Source organism: Prinia subflava, chromosome 6, assembly GCF_021018805.1.
Source record: "Prinia subflava isolate CZ2003 ecotype Zambia chromosome 6, Cam_Psub_1.2, whole genome shotgun sequence".
In the NCBI taxonomy this organism is placed as follows: domain Eukaryota; kingdom Metazoa; phylum Chordata; class Aves; order Passeriformes; family Cisticolidae; genus Prinia; species Prinia subflava.
Window position 1 is genome coordinate 19,575,396 of NC_086252.1, and position 21,787 is coordinate 19,597,182.

A 21,787-nucleotide genomic window follows, 5' to 3' on the forward strand; every position below is an offset into this window, starting at 1 on the left:
AAATCTCTAAAAGTCAAATACAAAAGGGGAATAGGCTATTGACTTTCTTTATATTCCTGAGGAATATAAAGAACTCAAAGACACTGGGGTGTTTTTTGAAACATCTCTACTTTTCGTTGGAGTTTTGGAGCTGAGCACTCAACACTGCTAAGGCCTGCTCTGCCCAGTGAGGCACAAAGACAGAGAGCCCAGAAGACACGATCTGAAACTGAAGAACATGCTACTCCCTTTCTCTTCCTCGTGCAAAGACATCACATTTGTACCAATTTTAAATCCAGCAAAATCCTCCCCTGCTAGTAAAAGTGAAACAAGATGTAATTTGCTTTGCTGCAAACATTACGTTCATGGCAAAGCTTCAGGGGGTGATGTAGCTAGTCCTGAGATTTGCTAGTAAACATCATGGAAATAAACACCAAGTCTTTCACTTCAGCATTGGCTGGCTGCATGCACACAGTGGCCTGGGTTGCTAAGGAGACAGGCTGTCATCTTTTGTTTTAGTTGTAATTTCATCACAATTTCATGCCCAGTTATACTGCTGTAGGCTGAAAAGCATTCAAACACCAGACAGAGAAACAGCAAGTGTGATGGTAGTTGTCAACACTAATTGTGCTGAGGGTCACACTGGTACAGAATGAGGGCATAAGGAATTCACAGGTCTGGAAAAATGGTACATAAACAAATCAGTCACATTAAGTGGAGGGAATTTAGAGAAGTCAGTGCCTAGGTATTCTGTGTGATTTATAACTTGTACAGAAACACAAAAATGCACAGAGCTTGTCAAAATGACTTACACCCTGACAAGAAAACTTTATATTCAGGGATACAATTCTGCTTGTTCTGAAATCAATACAAATATTTTTCTGAACTTCAGCAAGTGCAGCAGCAGATCAAAGGTGGATTCAAAAGAAGGAGAACAGTTAATACAGAGAACTATTTGACAGCGGTCATACCGACTTGTGCAGAGAGGAAGCCATACACGTTTAGGTGAAGCAAAATACATCAAACCCTTTTAAGTTTACCCAGAGTTATTAGAAGTGAACTTACTTCCACTTTGCCTCAGTATGTGCAGTGTCTGAACAGAGCAGAGCTGCAAGCACACGCTAACAGCAGCAGTGCAGATGTGCTGCCTGGAGACGAGTGCAGCACAGTGAGAGTGAGCACTGCTGGCCCTGCGCAGGAAGGAGCCTCAGTCAGCGAGGCTGCGGCTGCTGCTGGAGTCAGGTGCTGCTGGGCTCAGCTGACAGAGCCACCTAAGCAGCTTAGGGGCTGTGCGAGCACTGCTGAGAAGCACTCTGCATGCAAATGAACACGGCACTAAGTTGTCACCCTTGCTGCAAGCAAAACAAGATTGCCAGCTGTGCCAGTCAAGTGAAATAAACCAAATGAACTTCTGGCTCCATCTGACACTATACAACCCAACCTCACTTGTTTACATTGGAAATAGAATATGAAATATTCTTCTAATCCCTGTGTACCAAACCCAAAAAAGCCTTTCATGATAGCACATAGCAGCACTGGGGATACTGAATTAGACAAACCAATGCGATACTTATCCATCTCTATCTCTCAGTCACTTCCTCTTTCCCTCTTTTCCTTCCACTCTTCAAGCATATGTTTTAGAAAAAGCAATTTTGTGATTGAAACTGGTTCCATATTCCTACATTTTCTTATCTGGATTTCAGTTGCTTATTTTGTATCATTATACAAACGTTTCCATGGTATATCAGAAAATTATTACCTTGTTATAAATGTTCCCAAAATAAGTAGTAAATAACATTTTAAATACGTCCTATAAGTAATTACCACAATTAATATTGATTCATTGCAAATTAATTATATGTCAAGTAGTCAAATTTTACCAGCTGTGAGTAATCAATTTTTATTTTTATTTTTAACTCACCCAAGGGTAATATTCCTGAGACCATTAGACTGATCTGGCAACAGGCTACATTTGTAGGGAAATGTAATACCTTTTACTGGATCCAATGATATAGTAAGGAAAAACCGGCTTTCAAGCACATACATCTTGCTTTTATACCATGAGACCATCACAAACTCAATACTGCTTACAATAATAAAATTGACATATTTTGCTTCTGATCCACAGCTTTACTCCTGACTAGTAAGTATATATACTACACACCTCACACAGATTTTCAAATGGTCTTTCACAAAGAAACCAAAAACTAAGAGCCAACTCCACCCTCCTAAGCAAACATATTTCATGTAGGCAACTCAGTGCAGAGCCACGTGGTATTGAACTGATTTGCTCTGACATTTTGGGCTTGTTGTTTTGATTTGTCTTTTAAATCTTTAAACACCCTACATGAAAGCTTTACAACCCCTCCATAGCTGTTAAAACAAAATAGAAGCAACTCCTCCACATCCCTTCACAAGACTAAGGCTCTGTCATCAACGTTACTGGCAATGTTCCCTGAGGTTTCCTGCAGCTGCCATGTACCTCTCACCTGCCATGCTAGCCCAGGCAGAGGTCAGCTCTCCTGGAGGCAAAGCAAGAGGGGATGCATTCTGCTAAACTCAGCTTTTGAGGGAGAGCTCGCAGTGTTGTCCCACTGTGCTCTCTGTCTCTCTTGTTTGTAATGTCATTCAAAGTTTGAAACCTCTGCATTCCAACTCAGCCTTCTAAATCCACTGCTTTCGTTATGCATGTTTAAGCAACTTAATATAACTCCTTACTACAGCAGTTTCTGAAAGACTCAGTTTGAGTCAAGAAAAAGAAGAGGGAAAATCAGGACAGAAAAGGCAATTTCCTTCATTTCTTTAAAGAAATAAAAATCTGTATTCAGAAAAAGAAATATTTTTAAAAATCATTTGTCAGCTCTCAGAAGGTGGCATCTCAGAGTCACAGGCATTTCAATCACGTGCAGCCATTTAGAGACTTAATTCTACCTCACATTCTGCCACTGACCTGCTAGAAGTTCTTAAGCAAATCACTTCACTTCTATGTCCCTCAGTTTATCCATGCAGTCTTGCCCTATCTATTTAGAGCTTGTTCCCACTCTTCCCCCATGCCTTCCCACACTTACACTTGTGTAGTTCCTCTCTGGCAGGCCTACACCTAGTTCCACATGAACCAGAGTGCTGCACTCAAACCCAGAGCTGCACTTCGAGAGGACAGCGAATACTTCCTAAAAATAATTGCCAGTACACTGCAGTGTCCCAGCACCTTAAGCTCCTGAAAAACAGGATGTCATTTCATAATGTATGTCAACAGGGAAATTCCTTTTCACCCTAGGCTTAATATAGTATCACCTATGTGACAAATTATTTAATGCTACTTACCTTCAACATTAACATTTGCTTATTACATTTATTATGTTTACCCCTTAAATGTGTGGAATTTTTCAAATATTTCACTGTTGATTAATCCTGCCAGATACTGAGAGAGAGAAGGTTCAGATTAGATATTATGAAAAAATCCTTTACTGTGAGGGTGGTGAGGCTCCTTACTCTGAGGCACTGGAACAGGTTGCCCACAGAAGCTGTGGATGCCACATCCCTGGAAGTGTCTAAGGTCAGGTTGGACGAGGCTCTAAGCAACCTGGTCATGTGGAAGATGTCCCTTCCTAGGGCAGGGGTCTTGGAAATAGGTGACCTTTAAGGTCCCTTCCAACCCAAACCTATGATTCTATGATTCAATAAGTCCAGGTAAGTAGTGATGGAATAATCTTTTCTATGCTGTTTTCCCAATTCAGTATTTAGCTACACATTAAATGTATTTACAATTAAATTAACTTTTCCCAAATTCTAAGAATTGAATGCAGCTCTTATTGTAATAAATATTGACTTCAGCAGAAAAGTTACTGTGAGGTTTTTGGAAAATTGTATTTTTCTCTTTGTATATTTTTAAACTGCAGTAATGCAAGATACTTATTAGGTGCTTTTTCACCAGGTACTTTTGTTAGTTTTTCATTAGATTATGCAGACACACAACTGCATACTGAAACAATGCAAATATTATTCATTTTTCACACACACACATGATCAGATTTCAAGTTTAAAAAGAATACAAAGGAACACTGCGAAAAGAAAGACAATTTAAACTAGTCACCTACTGTTCTAACACTTTGGAAATTTATTCTGATTCTCAGATGTACTGAATTTATCCCAGAAGAATGCCTTGATTCAGCAGGAGAAAGGGAAACTTTGGCAATCTGGGGCAATCTTACTGATCATTACTTCCTCCTGCCAGCATGGTAACAAATATTCAAAACACAGAGTTGAGACAGCTTTAAATAATATTGTGACATCTGAAATATCTCTGCAAATAGGAAAACAGATCCAAGATTTTACCTCTGGTTAACTCATTATTACAGAATTCGTACACTTTTACCACAGTATCACAGCCTTTGCTATAGCCTTTCATGTGTCATATGTCATATTTCAATGCCTAATCCTTCAAAGGATCTACTATGTTTTAATTATATCCCTTTTAAAATATAACTGTACATTCACCAGTGTCATTTTTTAACAGTTATCAGCAAAATATAACAGCATATTCCCAGCAATTTTAAATTATCTTCAGCATTTCTCCAGTTCTTTCTGACTTCAAGTATCTTTTTCTATTTCCATTCTTAAAACTAAATTTGGGCCAAACATGTACATATACCTGTACATGGAGCACATCATCTTGAGTGCGATCACATGGCATACACAGGACAACCAAGGGATCAGACCCAGCACGCAGGAAGGGCAGGTCCTGCCTGATAAACCCTAGTGGATGAGGAAGGGCTGTGGATATTGTTCACCCGGACTTGATGGTCCTTTGACGCAATCTCCACAGCATACTCCTGGAAAAGCTGGCAGCACATGGCATAGACAGGTAACTCCTCACTGGCTCAAGAACTGCCTGGATGGCCAGGCCCAGAGTGGTGTGAATGGTGCTGCATCCAGCAGCTGTCCCATCACTAGTGCTGTCCCCCAGGGTTCAGTGTTGGGCTCAGTCCTGTTTAATATCTTTCCTAATGATCTGAATGAGGGGATTGAGCACGCAGCACTGCAGGATGGGGGCAGAGTGACTGGAAAGTGGCCCAGTGGGAAAGGACCTGGGGGTGCTGGTTGACAGCTGAAATTGAGCCAATGTGTGCCCAAATGGCCCAGAAGGCCAATGGCATCCTGGCTTGTATCAGGAATAGTGGGGCCAGCAGGGCCAGGGCAGTGACTGTCCCCTGTACTCAGCACTGGAGAGGTCACAGCTCAAGTGCTGTGTCCAGTTCTGGGCCCTTCAGGTCAGAAAGGACATTGAGGTACTGCAGTGTGTCCAGAGAAGGGCAGTGAAGCTGGGAAGGGTGTGGAGCACAAGTACAGTGAGGAGCAGCTGAGGGAGCTGGGGGTGTTTAACCTGACAAGACAAGGCTCAAGGGGACCTCATCACTCTCTACAACTCCCTGGAAGGAGTGGGGGGTCAGCCAGGTGGGGGTCAGCCTCTTTTTCAAGGCAATCTGAACCAGGACAAGAGCGCATGGTCTTAAGCTGTGTCAGGGATGGTCAGGTCAGGATGTGTCAGGTTGGGCATTAAGAAGAATTTCTTCACAGCAAAGGTGATTAAACATTGGAATGGACTGCCCAGGGAGATGGTGGAGGCACAATCCCCAGAGGTGTCTAAGGAAAGACTGGATAGGGCACTCAGCACCATGGTCTAGTGGACATAATAGTTGGTCATAGGTTGGACTCAATGATCTCAGAGGTCTTTTCTACTTGACTCTGTGATTCTGTTATTTTGTGATATGCTGACTGAGCTTGTTTCAAAAGTCAAGTTTTCAGCTGGATCATGATAATCTAATCATATAAAGAAATGTGGAAAAAGAAATCCGCAGTTCTATTTGAACTAAATTTTGATCAGTTGTGCACTGGAAGTTGAAAACAAGACATGTTAAGGTTTAGAGCCACAGATGTTAAGGCAGTTCAGTACAAAAGCTTTAAATCTGATTCATCCTGCTAGCACATAACACAATTTATTTCAGCACAATAGAAGCAGATTTTAGGTAACTTAAGTGTTTGGTAATAGGCAGCTTTAAACATACTAACAATATCCTGCCTTATTTATCTTTTATTGGTATGCTTGTATTCAGTGTTTTAGTTTCTGAGAGTCTACAGTTGTACATATGAAAAAAATATTAATTAGGTTAAACAGCAATTATTCATTTTCAGTGAGTCTACTTTAAAGCTGCTCTCAAACTGACTTATCTTTGTCACGTTTCTCTGTTGCTTCCTCACAGCCTAATTTTTACCTGTATTTTCATTCTTCAGCAAATTTTTTGTGAATCACAAGCTCTGCTCAGAAAATGCTCAAGGACAGATCTTTTTTGCCCTGATACTGCTAAACAAGCCTCAGAGTCATCAGAAAAAAAGGAGCCAAGATGCTTGAGTCGCTTAAAAACTCAGCAGTTTAGCTGCTACTTTGAGTGCTGCCAATAAGAACACTGAGTTGAACGTCTTCCTTACACCACCCTCAGTCACTGCCATTTTCCTATGAACTTTTGCTATTTCAAGTACCATGCCATGTAATCCCCTTGATATGTATTGCAAACTTAATCTGAAAATATGGTTTTCTTCATTTTACAGACCATTCATGACCCAGGCTGATTTGGTCATTCCAGTTTCCAATGTATTTGTCTCCTGCTTATATCTAGTTATTCCTATCTGTCAGCTTGAAACATCCTGCATCATTCTTCTCCATGTTTTATTTTCCTGGGGTTTACATTGGAAAATATTTCCTGTCATCTTTATTCTACTCTGAAACACTACTGTAGTCTCTTCTGTCAAGGCAAGCTTTTTCATCTCCCCTCTTCACTCTCCCTTCAGATTAAATCTATCTTTCTCATTGCCAGATGAGATCCCATGGTTACCTCATGCACTGACCGAGGTACCAGTGTTCCACATATAGATAGTTAAAGTCCAATTTAAAAAAAAAAAAAAAAAACAAAAACAAAAACAAAAAAAAAAAAAAAAAAAAACAAACAAAAAAAAAAAAAAAACCACAAAAAAACGCAGCTTCATACTTTCTATTTCCCTGATTAGTAACATTTCATTCCTGTTCAGTTATTTTATGATATTTTTGGGCTTGATGTAAATTCTATCCTATGTCAAAAACCTTTAGGCAGGAAGGTTTTTTGCAAATGAGCACAAAAAACTGAGTTAAGTGCTTTTCTAGTGTTTACTGATCTCACCACAATCTCATCTAGAAAACATTCTTCCTAATAAACACGCACACCTTTTCATTTTAGTGCAGTCCTAATCTTCCATCTTTCACATAAAAATCTGGGTGCATATTTTAAAAATATTAGAAAGTTCCCTCCAGAAATAAAGTAAATTGCATCTTGCACATCACTAGAAACCTGTCATTTATATGAACCACGGCAGTGACTTGAGCAAGCATGTTATGCAACCTGCCATTTAAAAGCCATTTCAACAACAGCATAATGGAGATCCAAGCACCTTACAGCTGCTTTGCAGATTTGGCATACCTGCGAAGCCTGGCATGTCTCACACAGGCATATAAATGTGATATGGGTTACTGTGGTTATGGTACTGAGTTGGTTCAAAGCTACACCTGGTCCTGTTTGACATGCCATGCACATAACATACCTTGGTTACATGTGTGCTGTGTTCTCAGGTCAAAATTTTTCAGATCAAAATATCTCATCTCTTTGGCTTTCTGCCACAAGAATAAATACCTTCAACATGGCAGGGAAAATAAATTTGGTATGATTACTGCCCTTGATGGCAATTATTCAAGCAAAACACTACCATAAAAATAACCTCTAATAATCCATGTTCAATAAAATCTTTCATAATATGTCCATTATTATCTAGAGAAGTATTTTATAGAGATCTCATTTTAGAAATGTCTCCAACCAAGGTGATTCCATAAATAATGCCTGCACAGTGGTTTCTAAGGTATCTTGTGTCTCCTTTGTGACGTAAATTGGTTGTTATGGAGATGGTGAAATATCAACCATTCTTTGTGAGACTGCGCAAGATCAATTTTAGACCCCTTACAGCAGCGTCTTTTCTCTGCTCAGCTATAATCAGCCTTCCTTAGCAACAAAAATAGATGCATAGAAAGTATGAAATGTTTTAAAACAAATGTTTCCACAATACTTTCAACTCTTCAGTATACAGAAATAGACCTGTGTGCATTTGTAATACATAAATTCCACCCCAAATTCCCCAAACTTTGTATGGCCTTTAACAGAAAAGAGGCTTGTACTGTTACAAAGGCTGAACAACTTATAAATACACAGAGCACTCCTGTTTCAATCCTTGCTTTTAAATTTCATAATCCATACCTTTAAATTTCATAATCCATACCTTTCAGAAGTACCTAGTGTACCTTAAAGCAGGGACAGCAAAGACTTATATCTTCCACCCCAAAGTTTGGTAAAGTACAAAATTTTGTTCAACAATGTGTGAAAACTTCATGAAATAGAAGGCAAAGGGTTATGTCTGGGTAGTGGTATGTAAAATTATGTAAGATAATTGAATATGGGCTAAGCTACCTGTATATTATTTTTCTCCATTTTTTAATCTGTGCTAGCCCATGTGTCTAAGTTTAAAGGTCCCCAGTCAACGATTAAGCTTAAAGAACACATAAGTTAGTCAGGGTTTTGCAGTGGGCAATGCTATAGCAAGGCTGGAAAGAAGGAATCCCTCCTTCTCGCCCCAGTCTGTATTTACATCACGGACGAGCACTCCAAAACATACAATATTCAACTGGAAAGTCATAACACTCTTAGGACCCTCAGTTATTTGTAGATTTGCTGTACTTTTATGGAAACACTACAGAGAAGAATATAATGATTATTAGAAATCCATTTTGTACACTCTAATAGTATATTACTTTTACTGAACAGAGACAAGATGCAAACACAGCCCCTAAGGGAGGGATGAAAAGATCCCCTCCTACCATGGGGAAGCAGCACGAAGCGTGTATTGCAATGAATGGAGACAGGGCAGACGGGCACGTTTGCCTACCTCAGGTGCCATCCAAAAGGGCGTTCCCACCGAGGTGTTTCTGCGCAGCCGCGTGCTGGTGAGCTGGGCTGAAACACCTGCAACAGAACAGAGCCAAGAGATCTGGCTTCAAATTCATTCAAATTCATTGTCATTTCGCTAAGTTTATTTCAAGTATATGGAAAACAAAGCCCAAACCTGTGGCACTGCTACAGAATGCCTGGCCAAAGTAGGTGCAAATCATTTGTTTGATGGATTTCAGCTTGCTGTTTTCTTCACAGTTTCTGAGAGATTTGTTTGTTTGTTTTTTGTGAATGACTCTCAGTTTGAAGCACTTTTATTCAAAGTCAAAAATTCCATTGTCACATAATATCCCAGATTTTTCTGCTGTTTGCATAAGCATAAATGGGAACTATTAAAATTACAACTTGACTTTAAAATTTCTGTTTCAGAAATGTCCTGCCTGAACATCACAGGCTGGAAATTGGTTCACTAGCATATTTGCAGAGGCTCCTGTTCAACAAAACAGTTTTGTACTTGCTTAAATTTTTCCCTAATGAGAAAAGCTCCGAAGCTCAAGCTCACACTGCAGCTAGTACTTAGGGAATTAAACACGCGCTTAAACCAAAACATTAGCTTCAGAGCTTTGCTGTCTGGGGCTGGAGTACTGAAGCACAACTGAAAAAATCTCAAAGAATGAACTAGAGTGCAATCAAACAACGTTAACAAATCAGAATGAACTTTGACAGCAAATCTTCTGTGCTCTGGTCAACATATAATTGAATGAGTTCAGTTCAGTAGCATTCCAATGAGGTGACACAAAGCCAATACTGACTTATATTTTCCTTTAACATTTTTTAAAAACAAAAGCCACAGTGGTTTGCTCTTTTGGCGTTACTCAGAGACAAAAATGAGCAGAAACACATGTAATACACATTGACTGTTGCCAATAAATAAAAAATTAGATTCATAAGTTAAATTGTTTGATTTCTGACTCCATCATTCAATGTTATATTTGTTTTTAATTTTTCAGTGTAACTGCAAGTCTTCAGTGATTTCCTGAGTACCGCTGGGAAACAGTTAATGACTAATACAACAAGCCTCTGTTCGTTTCACTGTGATCTCTCTTCAGCCAGCTGAATTCATAGCTGCTGTCTAGGGATATTCCAAAACAGTGCAGAATACCAACGAGCTGAGAGAAGGAGAGCATGAGCATAAATGAGTGATAAGTTGCAGACATTTTGGGTCAATTTACTGTGACCATCATTTATTCAAACATATTATGCTGTCGACAGCAGTTAAGGGAAGAAATGTGTGTTACACTGAAAAAACAAGCTGTAAAGTCATGCAGTAAAGAAAAACCTCAATTAAAGGTATCTGTGTAACCCTCTCTGTGACCTAGTATCCGTATGTACAGCCTTGAATATGAAGCAGCTATTTTAAAATAAAGATTCTGTCTCATTCTCTGCACTGAATGGATAGCATTTGCTAAATAGGTCATAATTTAATTTTTTTAACCCCACTGATTTGAATTCTCATTTCTTATTTAATATATCCAATCCTATACTAAATTTAAAACTATTCTTTTCCTTTTCTTTTGACATATTTCCTTCTCTACTCACCAAGCAACAAATCTACTTAACATTCCCATAAAACGGCAGAGGATTATTAGTTCCAGGGATTAACCTAAAAATATCCAAAGCATCCACTGTGTTTGGGTACTTAATCGAAGATCTTTCAGTTTTCAGGCACTCCACAGGCCTCAAGTAGAGCTATAATAGATCTCAGCTGCAGTTCAATAACACACAGTTCTTCTGCAAAGCAGGACAAGATGTTTCAAACTTGCTATTGGGAAAAAGAGGAACTGAGTTTGATGTAAGTGACCCTCCAGCATCACAGAGAAACACAGGCAGAAGCAAGAATAATCTCCAATCTGATGTCAATCAACTGCCTCAACTGCAAGCCCCTTCTTTTCCTGAATTCCTTGCAATTTGACTATCTTCCAATTTCTGCAGAAAATGAGACAAAACAGCTCTACAAAGAGCATCACCTGTGACTTAGTCCTAAATCATTCCCAGAGACCATTCTGTGGCTACAGCAGTGGACAAGACAGGAAAAACAGCAACTTAACAAAAACTTGGTGCCTGATACTTCTTTGGTCAGAAAGCCCATAGATATATGGGCATTTCTTGGCATTTCCTAACTGTTAAGCAGTAGAGAACACTCAAGATTTAAGTATCACTTTTTTCTGAGCCTGTCATATTTGTTGTGATTTTCTACTGCTACTGTGCTAACTTAAAAAGTGGGAGAAAACCCCTGAAACCTAAATGTGGAATCACAGGGACCCATGGGACTCCAGAAAGATTGGGAGTCTCAGTTTCCTTGAATGTGCCCCTTGGGGTTGCAGCACACGGTCCTTAAGGCCTTCAATACATCTGAAAAAAACATTTTGCTTTGGGGAGAAAAGTCAGCTTTTCCCATAATGGAGTAAAAACAAAGACTAGACTGCCAAAATTCCCCCAAATGAGGAGGGAATCTTCATCTCTTCTGTTAGGTCAAAGAGTCACTCCAAGTTTTACTTCAGGTCATACCTTTCCCCTAGCATTATTTTAATTGCTGCCTTTACAATTCAAAATAATAATTTTTGTCCCTAGAAGATACTAAGGAATCTCACATGTGCCAGCTTACTTTAACATCTTCAATATATATGTATTAAATGTATAATACCATGACATCACCAGTATACAATTTTCTTTCCACTGTATAAATTTAATATTTTAGGATTTTTAAAAAATATTATTTACAGACTTTTCTTGACATATCATTCTACCCTTCTCTCATTTTGTGAACTTTTTTTTTACCTTTATGCACTGCTAAACAAACATATTATTCACACACTATTTTCAATGGTGATTACCTTATGCTTTATATGGTTTCTTTAATAAATCATATTACTAATAATTGGCTACTGTTACCTTTAATAAAATACCTTGCATACATATCTGAGGTACTAAAGCATTTAATTCTTTTCTTTCTAAGTGCGTTTTCAAAGGAATAAAAATTGAACTGACTTTAAATCTATTGCCAAGTCCCTTTCTATCACCATCCCTCCCTTTCTCCCTCTTGTTTCTTATGATGTATCCAGACTGGCAATGCTCAAATCTAAGAGCAATAATCACAAATTAAATGGATGTTGGGTTTCGGACCCAAGGGACTATTTTACCTTCTGCTCAGAGGGGAAAAAATATGCTTAAGGCTATCAAAAGCCATTTCAGAAGAATGTTTCCTTTTCATATGCAAAAGACAGAATATCTAAATTTAAATTAGGAGGACAACTGCCCTGAAACTGACACTTCTTCTAAAATGCAAAAGAGCTTTGTAAATAAAATGCTAGCTTCAGAACTTTTAAAAATTATTAAATTATGTTTAAGCTTTTAAAAATTAAAACTATTATTGATTTTTAGTTAGAATTTTTATTCTTGTGGTAATCAGGTTAATTTTGCATTCTTCCTTCTTAAAATAATTCTGAGTATGTTTCTGAAAAAGTCTCGCTGTAACATTCTGCATTCCCAGGGGAAAGTAAAGCCTTTGGCTAAAGTGCATGTATCAAGAAAACAAAGGGGAAGTGGTCATTACCAAAGTCAACGAGCTTGACTCCACCTTCTGTTGTCAGGAGAATGTTGTTCCCTTTCACATCACGATGAATGATCCGGTTATTGTGTAAATGCTGAAGGCCCTATATACCAGCAGTAACAAAAATAAGTTTATTCCCTTATTTAAAAACAATTACCCTGCCATTCGGGAATGTAATGAAGGCAATCTGCACATACTCTACAGAAACAGCTGTCCACTGGGTTACAAGCCTTATACAACCCCTGCTGCTGTAACAGCCCGTGTACCATTGTTCACATTACCATACTTTATACATGGAAAATGTATGAATGCCAGAAGTGAACTGCACCCTCTGCTGCCATTCCAAGCCCAGTGAACATCCTTACCAAGAGAGCACCATAGAGGATGTACGAGATGATGGCTTCATCCAACCTCCGGCCACACTTCAGCAGCCCTTTGACGAGCTCTGTGACAGAACCTCCATTGCACAGCTGGAAACGGGGGAGGTGGGAGGAGGGAACAACAGCGAGACAATTACTCAGTTACTCAATATACTTGTTTAGGCTATAAACACCTACCATGCCAAACTGTGCTACAACACAAGTCTGGGAACAACAGAACTCCTTTTATTCATGATGTTAATAGAAATACACAGCAGCCTGAGTGAGAGGAGGGAAGAAAAAACTGAAAATGATAAAGTGTAATTTATAAAATGCAACAAAAAAGATAAAAAAATACGAACAGGACTGTATTTCAGTGTTAAAAGAGGGTTCATAAATCCAATTTACATTATTTGAGTATTTTCACAATACATGCATTGTCTTTTTGAAAATATCCTTCTGTGCAAAGGCCAGACAGAATAGATTGATGCTCTTGATAACTGGGAAGCAACAAATGAGTCATTTTAAACTTCCACTCCATCAATGCTCCTGACGGCAGGCAATATAAACCAGAAGCCATATCTTTATACTCAGATTTGATGCCATGTGCTGTCAACAACCGAGAAACATTCTAATCCAGAAAAGCAGTTTCTTGCAAGCATTTTCTACTAAAGGGCTGCTAAATCAAAAGAGGCAGAGAAGTAAAATTAGAATCTTTGTAAATATATTCTCATCCACACCTTAAGTTTACTGTTCATACCACTCTAAGCAGGTATTGATATCCATCCTTTCTCCTCTCTCTTTCCTTTTATTACCTTGATATTCACAATTGTTTCACCAAAAATGAGAAAAATAAGGGAGAATTGGCTGCCTTTCTTTCACTGAATTTTCTCCTCTATGTTGGTTTTTGTGGAGAGCACCCATACCACAATACTTCTGCCAGAGAACCACATGCATTTCAACACAAGGTCATTTAACATTACCAGTTTAAAATACCATAGCATAAATCAAAGTAATATGAAGTTACAAATATACAAACTCTTAAGATTTGCATCTTTCAAACAGCTTTTATGAAAAGCTGTCTATCAGTTCAACCACTAATTTCTGTTCTATGCTAATACTTTCCTTAACTTATTAATAACTTCCCCTCGCATCAAAAAAACTTCACTAAGTCTGGCAGTTTGAGTTCATGGAAAGGATGTTGAAGGAAAAATTTCATCACTTAAAACATTGATAAGTTCTGTAGGAATTTGAATTTATTTTATAATTTGTTAGTAGGGAATGTTTTTCTTATCTTTCATAACTTTGTGGGAGCATTCAGGTCAATATGAAACATCAACTGTATTCACATGAAACTGGATGTTTTTCTTCCCATGGTTAACCATTTGCTGACATGCCATCAAGCTAAAGTTTTCTTTGTATTGCTTTTATTGTATTAAATGTTCTGTTTAGACAGACTATACTAAATTTATCTCTAGCCCTCAAATAAAATATATAGAAATATGCCCTAACTTTAAAAAAAACTCCAAGCTGGTTATGACTGAAAAATAATACAGGCTGACAGCTGTTTCACAGGATATGGTAAATGGATGCCTGACTCAAAAATATATCCCACAAAAACTACTGCAGCTGTCTGTGACACTATTCTTGAAACTCAGCAAAGACCTTGAACAAAATTAATTTGAAAACTTCATTACCACTTTATACCTAATGGTAATACTTTAAAAGGTGGAGAGATGCTCATGTACATGAAAAAATAGGGAAGTTTGCTTTACAGTTTCCTAAGACTTGCATCATCAAAAAAATACATAAGGTATCCACTTTTGCCACCCTTCCTCACCACAAGCATTTATCAAAGTAAGGTCCTGCTTCTAGTGAGTAAACATGGCAAAACTGGGCCTAAAGGAAAAAAAAATCCACCTTTCAATTACAAATTTTGAAAGTCACACATCAAATGAGTGTATTTCATCAAAGACTCAGGGATCAAAGTCTGAATACTCATATATTCCTTTTTACTGAAAATGTGTCATTAACTTATAATATCACAAGTCACTGCTATGCATGCATAAACCTGCTCTAAGTTTCAAGGCAAGGAATAACTTGGGTTGTCCAGTAAATTTTCACTATAAAGAAAAGAGATCTTTTATAAAGTCAAATTTCTTCTGAACTTTGGATTACGTGCACCAAAACCCACCTGAAATGCACATACCTAATTGATAAAATGTATACAAACATATAACTTGTTCAAATCCTACATTCAATTTTATTTCAGAGTATATGATGATTTTGCTCCATAAAATTCTGTCATCTGGCACTTGATGGCTCTTAAGAGACAAGACTCTTTTATTTAAAAAGAAAACACAGAGGAAACCAAGCCCAAGCTCAACACAAAGCCAGCATGCATACAAAGAAAACCAACACCAAATGAAAAATACTAAGAGCACTTTTCAATAGTTACTGAAATTTAAGAGGAAACACATTCAAAAGTTTTCATTCAAGCTACATACTGCTCCAGTACACAGAAGTTAGATGTTCTGTAGTGGAAATAAAGATTCCCTATACTGATTCGAGTCATCATTGAAGAATACAGAGTGGAATTTTTAAAACCATCAGTAATTAAAAAGTGAATCCTAGCTTTTACCAGTCTACTTATGAAAGAAAGAAATGCTTGAATGGTTTGTTACTGCTCATCAGAGCAGTAACTGCTTGTGCAGAGTTCTGCATCAATTAAGCCTAGAAAGAAACTCTCATTTTGCAACCACCTTTGGCAGTCACTTAACTGGAAACAAGACCAAAAATACATTTGATATTGTAAGAGTCCTGATTGCCACTGAACAAGAAGAGTTAATAGATGGCATTTCTGTTGTTAGGTTTCCAACAACCAGCCCCTAGTTTAAAATCACCATAAAACAGACTTTCCCATTATACTTTCTCTGCTCACTTTTGCAGTAGGCAGCTTATTTGTTAACTACCCTCCATGTCACTACTTCATCATCTTTTGCATTCCCCTCAAATGCCTGAGTTCCCCAAAAGTTTGGATAAATGTCTTATATAGTGTTTCCTCTAAGAAGGAAAAAAATAGAAAAAAAAAAAAAAAAAAAAAAAAAAAAAAAAAAAAGGAAAAAAAAACACAAGAAAAGTATTTGCTTATTTTGGAGGCAGAATATAGCAATCCAAACAGATACTAAATGCAAGACCATTCCCTATTAAACAAATTTTGAAGTTTGGATGTGATTTTCAACAGTAGACTACAACAAATCATCCATCAGTAAATCATGAAAGCCTGTGACTCTTCTAGCAATAACAAACAAAAATCCAACCACATTTGCTAAGGTAAGATGTAATAGTGTCAAAATGTTTTTACCTCAAGTACTAGCCAGAGCTGTCCTCCCACATATTGATCTGCTTTGTAAAACATCCCATAAAATCTAACAACATTAGGATGATTGGGAAGAAACTGCAAAATATTATATTCAGCTTCAATTTCTTCATCTACATCCTAAATAAAAAACACAAACATACAGAACATGTAAAGACAGTGACTCCAAATAAAACAAGAACAAACTCTCATGGATAAAAACCATTAATTTTTACTTAGTTTGCACTTTTAAATAGTTTTATTTAATGCAGCTGAATCTACATTATACTGGACATTTAATACATTATAGAATTGTGCCACTTCTGCTCTTCTTACATACAAAAAAGTGAAGCCTGTGTAAATCAAGCAGCTGTTCCTCAAAAATTCTTCCAGTACATAATATACTTAACAAGAAAATTAAAAATTATACTTAACTCTGCTCAGTTGCCTAAGTAAGAAATTCACACATGTATGACTTTTAACCTGTTTTTAAATCATGCATGTTTTCAACATGTGAGCTAAATGTAAATACATGAACCTTTGATTTCTTCCTTTCTCTATGGTCATCAGATAGGATTAAAGCGAAACAATTTCACTAAGCCTCAAAGGGGCATCAGTAAAACCAAATGCATTCCTATGACAAAAGATATACACCAGAAACAATGAAAGAGAGACAAAACAACCACCCATGAAATAAGAAAAGGTTACTAGGTAATTGTGAGTGAAAGAATTCTGTGACAATTATAAAATAGTGTCTATACCAGCACACAGGCCACAACTCAGTGCTTAAGTGCTGAAACGTTCCTCATTTCTGCACAGACTTGACTATTAGAAAATTTAGGCCTGTGCCTTCCTCAGATCTATCCAAGAAAAAACCATGATGAATTTCAGTAGTGGTTGATGACAGAAACATAACATTTTTTAGTAAATATTTTAGCCCAGCTGTCATGATCAGCCTTCAGCTTGATCCAGTCTGAACAGCTGCCAGTTAAATGTTCCAGTGAAAACTAGGGCCTTGGTTCCTTTGGGAAGCTAGGCACTTAATACCCACTAAAACCAGAGCTGGCACAGAACTACCTCTGAGGATCTGGGATGTGCTCTTCTCTTTTATCTTAATTACTGCCTCACACTATTATCTGCCTAAAAAAGGTAACTCTAAAATAAGCTAAAGTTCACAGTGTTTCTATGACGGGAAAAGTAATTGTTTTAGGAAGTACACAGAATAAACCAAGAACATTAAGGTTAACAGCATCTTGTATTTTCCCTGCTACAGTGAACCCTATGAGGAAGGCCTCTGTGCCTTCTCATAATTCACATGCTCCAAGCAAAGATAGCTAAATTTATTACACAGATCCAAAATAGAAACTAGGCAAATGCTGTTCTCAAGTAAGATGATGAAACTTTAAGTTGTTGTTCAGTTGCTAGTACTAAACTCCTTCTGCAAATGCATTCTGTATTTTCTGGATGTTCTCAATATCTTACACATTTGATTTACATTTCAATTTTAAGAATTCTTTTAAATTAACATTGAAGTTACCGTTTAACATTTTTTACTTACATTGACAGGATCCAGAATCTTTACTGCTGCCAGGCTTCCATCTTTCTTATTAGCAACCTTATAGACTTTACCATAAGTGCCTTTCCCAATAGTCTCTATAATTTCCCAGGTATCTGAGGGATCAGCTAAGGATTCTAGTCCGATCATACTGGAATTATATTGAAACAATCCATACAATGGCTTCCTGGAAAATAAAACAGACATACATACAGTGGGAAGCCCTAAGCAACTTGGTACTAGAGAAGGCATCTTATGATAAAGAAGTCAAATATTGTCCTCATTTAAGAAGAAATACAGATAGAGTCACAAGTGAAAAACAGAAAGAAATGTAAGATCACTCAGTGGAAAGAAAACACTAGAAACTGCTTCTCTTTCCTTACTTTAGTGTATTATTTGCTTCAAACATTGCCCCATATGCAGCACCATTCTAAACACATTTTAACAAGTTCTGACAAAATCTACCCCTCCCTCTACTGCACACTCTTTAAATAGACATTTTATACAACTGAATTAACACAGCTCATGAAATGAGGTCCTATTTCTGGTTTTGAAAAGCTATGTCAGGGTTTTTCCATAATTTGGGTAATGTTCCCTGGAGATGGCCAGACAGGCATTCCGTAGGTACAGCCTCACTACACCTGATATATATATACAACAGGGCTAAATACAACTAAGTTAAGACAAAATACAACTAAGTTAAGACAAAATACAACTAAGTTAAGACAAAATACAACTAAGTTAAGACAAAAGTTAAGACTGGGCTGGCTGGTGTATAAAATACAAGCCAATTTGAAAATGGGCAACAGATACATCACTGGGGTGATCTATCACTGTTGAGAAGTTTCTCAACAATTGCACTCATCTCTATCTCTGTATGCCAGTCAGAGTATCTTATGGTCTCTTACACCGGCTCAACACCTCCAGAAGATCTTCAGGGCAGAGGACTTTTTGTTTCCCCAGACACTCCTGAGAGGATCCTGCAGCAAACAGACCACTGCAGCCTATGCCAAGGGCTCCTTCCCACCCTGGAATTACATGCACGGTACGTTCTGGTGATTAGGAAAATGACAGTACCATTTTAGGATTTCACGTAAAGTGGTGGGAAGATACATCTTGTCCCTGAACTGGAATTATAGAAAGGAAAGATGAAATTTGAGATGGTATTAACTTAACCTTCCTAAATTAATCGTTATTAGGGAAGCTCACTGGTTGATGGTTTCTCTGAGAAAGAATCTTTTTGGCCCATTTGCTGGCTGTCAGTAGGTATATTAGCTACCTGTGTGCTTAACCAGGAGATGTGAAGTCCAAGTCTGTCCAACCATAAGAGTGTGACTGTGACAAAGGCAACTGAAGACAACACCATCACTGACTGAAAAAGTTCCCAATTTTTGGAGATCGATCAACAAGCACCCCAAACATACATTTAAACTACAAGGTTTGAGCCATTTCTTTCTAAGCACACTTGATATCTGCAGATCTGCCTGAAATAATTTCAAAAACTCGCTGTCTTAGCCCTTCACCATTTCTAGCATCAGTGAAAACCACAGAAAACCTCTATTTCCCTCCTTGGTAAATCTATACTTGCACCAAAACTGGTGCCAAATAATGTATGGAATTGCTTTGGTCTCTTCACCAAAAGAAGGTCAAAAAAAAGAAGAAAAAGAAGGGGAGTGAGTTTAAAAATAACAATAAAAAAAAAAGCTCGAGTCAATATCATTTTCTCTGCTATAATAATGTAAGTTATTAGGACTCAATATTTGATCCAATACAGCATGCTGCAAATAAAGAACAGTATTCTGAACACATAAACTTAGTACACCAACAGAGAAGCAGGTGAGGTGAAAGACTTCTCTGAAATCAGGAACAGACTGTACTACATGCACTGAAACAGCAGTTACAGATATGGAGTTCTGATAAGCCAACCTCAAGAACAAGGTTCGCTTGCAGGCTGGGTGTGCTGGAGAATACAAACATGGAACAGTTGCACCTCACAAAAAACCCCAACACAACAAGGTATTAAACACATGCTTTTAATGCTTTAGGTGAAATGCTAAAGACATCCATGTGCAAAGAAACAAGAGGAGAATAGACCGGAAATAGCTTTGATACAACCTTACAAGGAAAACAAAGACAAACTGATATTTAGTTCTCTGTCACTGTAACAATTACCCTATCACACACATTTGCCAGAAAATGATGCACGGCACTCTTTGTACCAATATAATATTATGATGTGCCCCTCTAAGCAATTGTTGTGTAATAAATACATTTTTCCTTAAAAAAACAAATCTAATGCCATTGCCTGCTCTTGTTCTGAAAACTATAACCCTTAGAATAGTATCTCCAAATTTTAAAAACATGTTAACATTTCTTTGTACATTCTTCTTTGAAGACAATGTTGGCAAAATAAAATCGAATGCAAAATTTTTACAGATGGAGTAATTATGGAGGACTGAAAAAAAATTTTAGTGAGCATTTTTGTGCATTGTAATAATGTGGCAGCATTTACAGATGGCATATTTATGCATTACATGGAATCAGAAACATGAAATATGTAACATAAACCTCTTCCATTTAAACCAAAACAAACTCTTCTTGAACTCAATACCTTTCTAAATAAGGTTCTACACCTGTCATCAATAGAAGTGCCTTTTGCACCTATGACATCATTGCATTCCTACAATAGAATTCATTATTTTACAGTAGGAAAAAGCAAAAGAACAGTATCTGCTATTATCTTCAATAATGTAAAATCTGGACTTAAAAAACCTGAAACTACCACAAAATGTAAACACTATGGGGAACAGCTGAAGTTGTTAAGGAAGTTTGTGCTTTTTCTATTTCCTGATTTGTTAAGCTTCAGAAAATAAAACATCCTTGTTTTAACAAAAGCTGCCATTCACATTTTATTTATACAGTGAAAAGTTATGTATGAAGACAACCACTTCTGCAACAACCACACATTCAGATGTTAACACTAAAATACTGCAGCTGAAATTTATTTCGGAAGAAACTTCTCTTCCCCCCCGCCCCTACATCAGGCCTCACACATCTCTGGGCTTTGAAATGATGTACAGAGAGTGGCTTCTACCTGTAAAAAACTTAGCAGTACCCTCCACAGAAGAAGACTCAACATATTAGAGATCTACCAATTACAAGTATTTCTGCCATCAGTTGGAGAAAACTTCTCAGTGGCTAAATTTGTTCCTTGTAGGCAAGCAATCAGCCCACCCCAGATGCTAAAAAATTACATTTTGGCAATTAACTCTACTGGATAGGGAACATATTACACAAAGCTATTTGGGACTGCACATGTTTATGCAGTCTCAGGCATGACAACAAGCCCCTGGCACTCCACCCTGTTTTGCATAATTGGGAAAAGACAGAATGAAAGCACAAGCACAACCTGATGGAGTCTACTCAAGCTGCTCTGAGGCTGGAATAGGGACAAATAGCACGATTTTTTCTTTTAAGCAGAGATAACTTAAATCTTGGAAAAGTTGACCAACCCAGACAATAGGATAAGACAAATATTTATTTATAGGCTTCAGCCACTGACACTGTTTCTTTCTTTCATCCATGAAAAGAGACCCCCCATCAAAGTAAATGTCACAATTCTCTCGTAACACCTGACCTCCTCTATTTTGCAAACTTCTACCATCAGAACAAATTAAATCAGACCAGGCATGACAGACTAACTCAAATGGCAGTCAGACAAAGGTGCAACATTTTTCTACTTTTAAAGAAAATATTTCTCTCTAAGATCAACATCAGAATCTACAACTGCATGTTATCATCCCTTAACAGTACCCCCATGACAAACAGACTACATGTATTATGTACATCATATAATATATAAGATATCATATGAGAAGTACAGGTTACACACAGTGCACAAATCAA

General features: G+C 37.5%; 1 protein-coding gene across 1 annotated transcript in view; it reads right to left on the reverse strand.

Moving 5' to 3' along the window:
- Positions 1-21,787, reverse strand: part of MYO3B (myosin IIIB) — a 222,531-nt gene that overhangs the window by 185,031 nt on the left and 15,713 nt on the right. The window contains exons 3-7 of the mRNA XM_063400539.1: positions 17,885-18,068; positions 16,333-16,467; positions 12,975-13,079; positions 12,613-12,712; positions 8,998-9,074 (exon numbers count right to left, since the gene is read on the reverse strand). Coding sequence (XP_063256609.1) covers positions 8,998-9,074; positions 12,613-12,712; positions 12,975-13,079; positions 16,333-16,467; positions 17,885-18,068 — 601 coding nt within the window. The remainder of the gene's footprint in view (positions 1-8,997; positions 9,075-12,612; positions 12,713-12,974; positions 13,080-16,332; positions 16,468-17,884; positions 18,069-21,787) is intronic.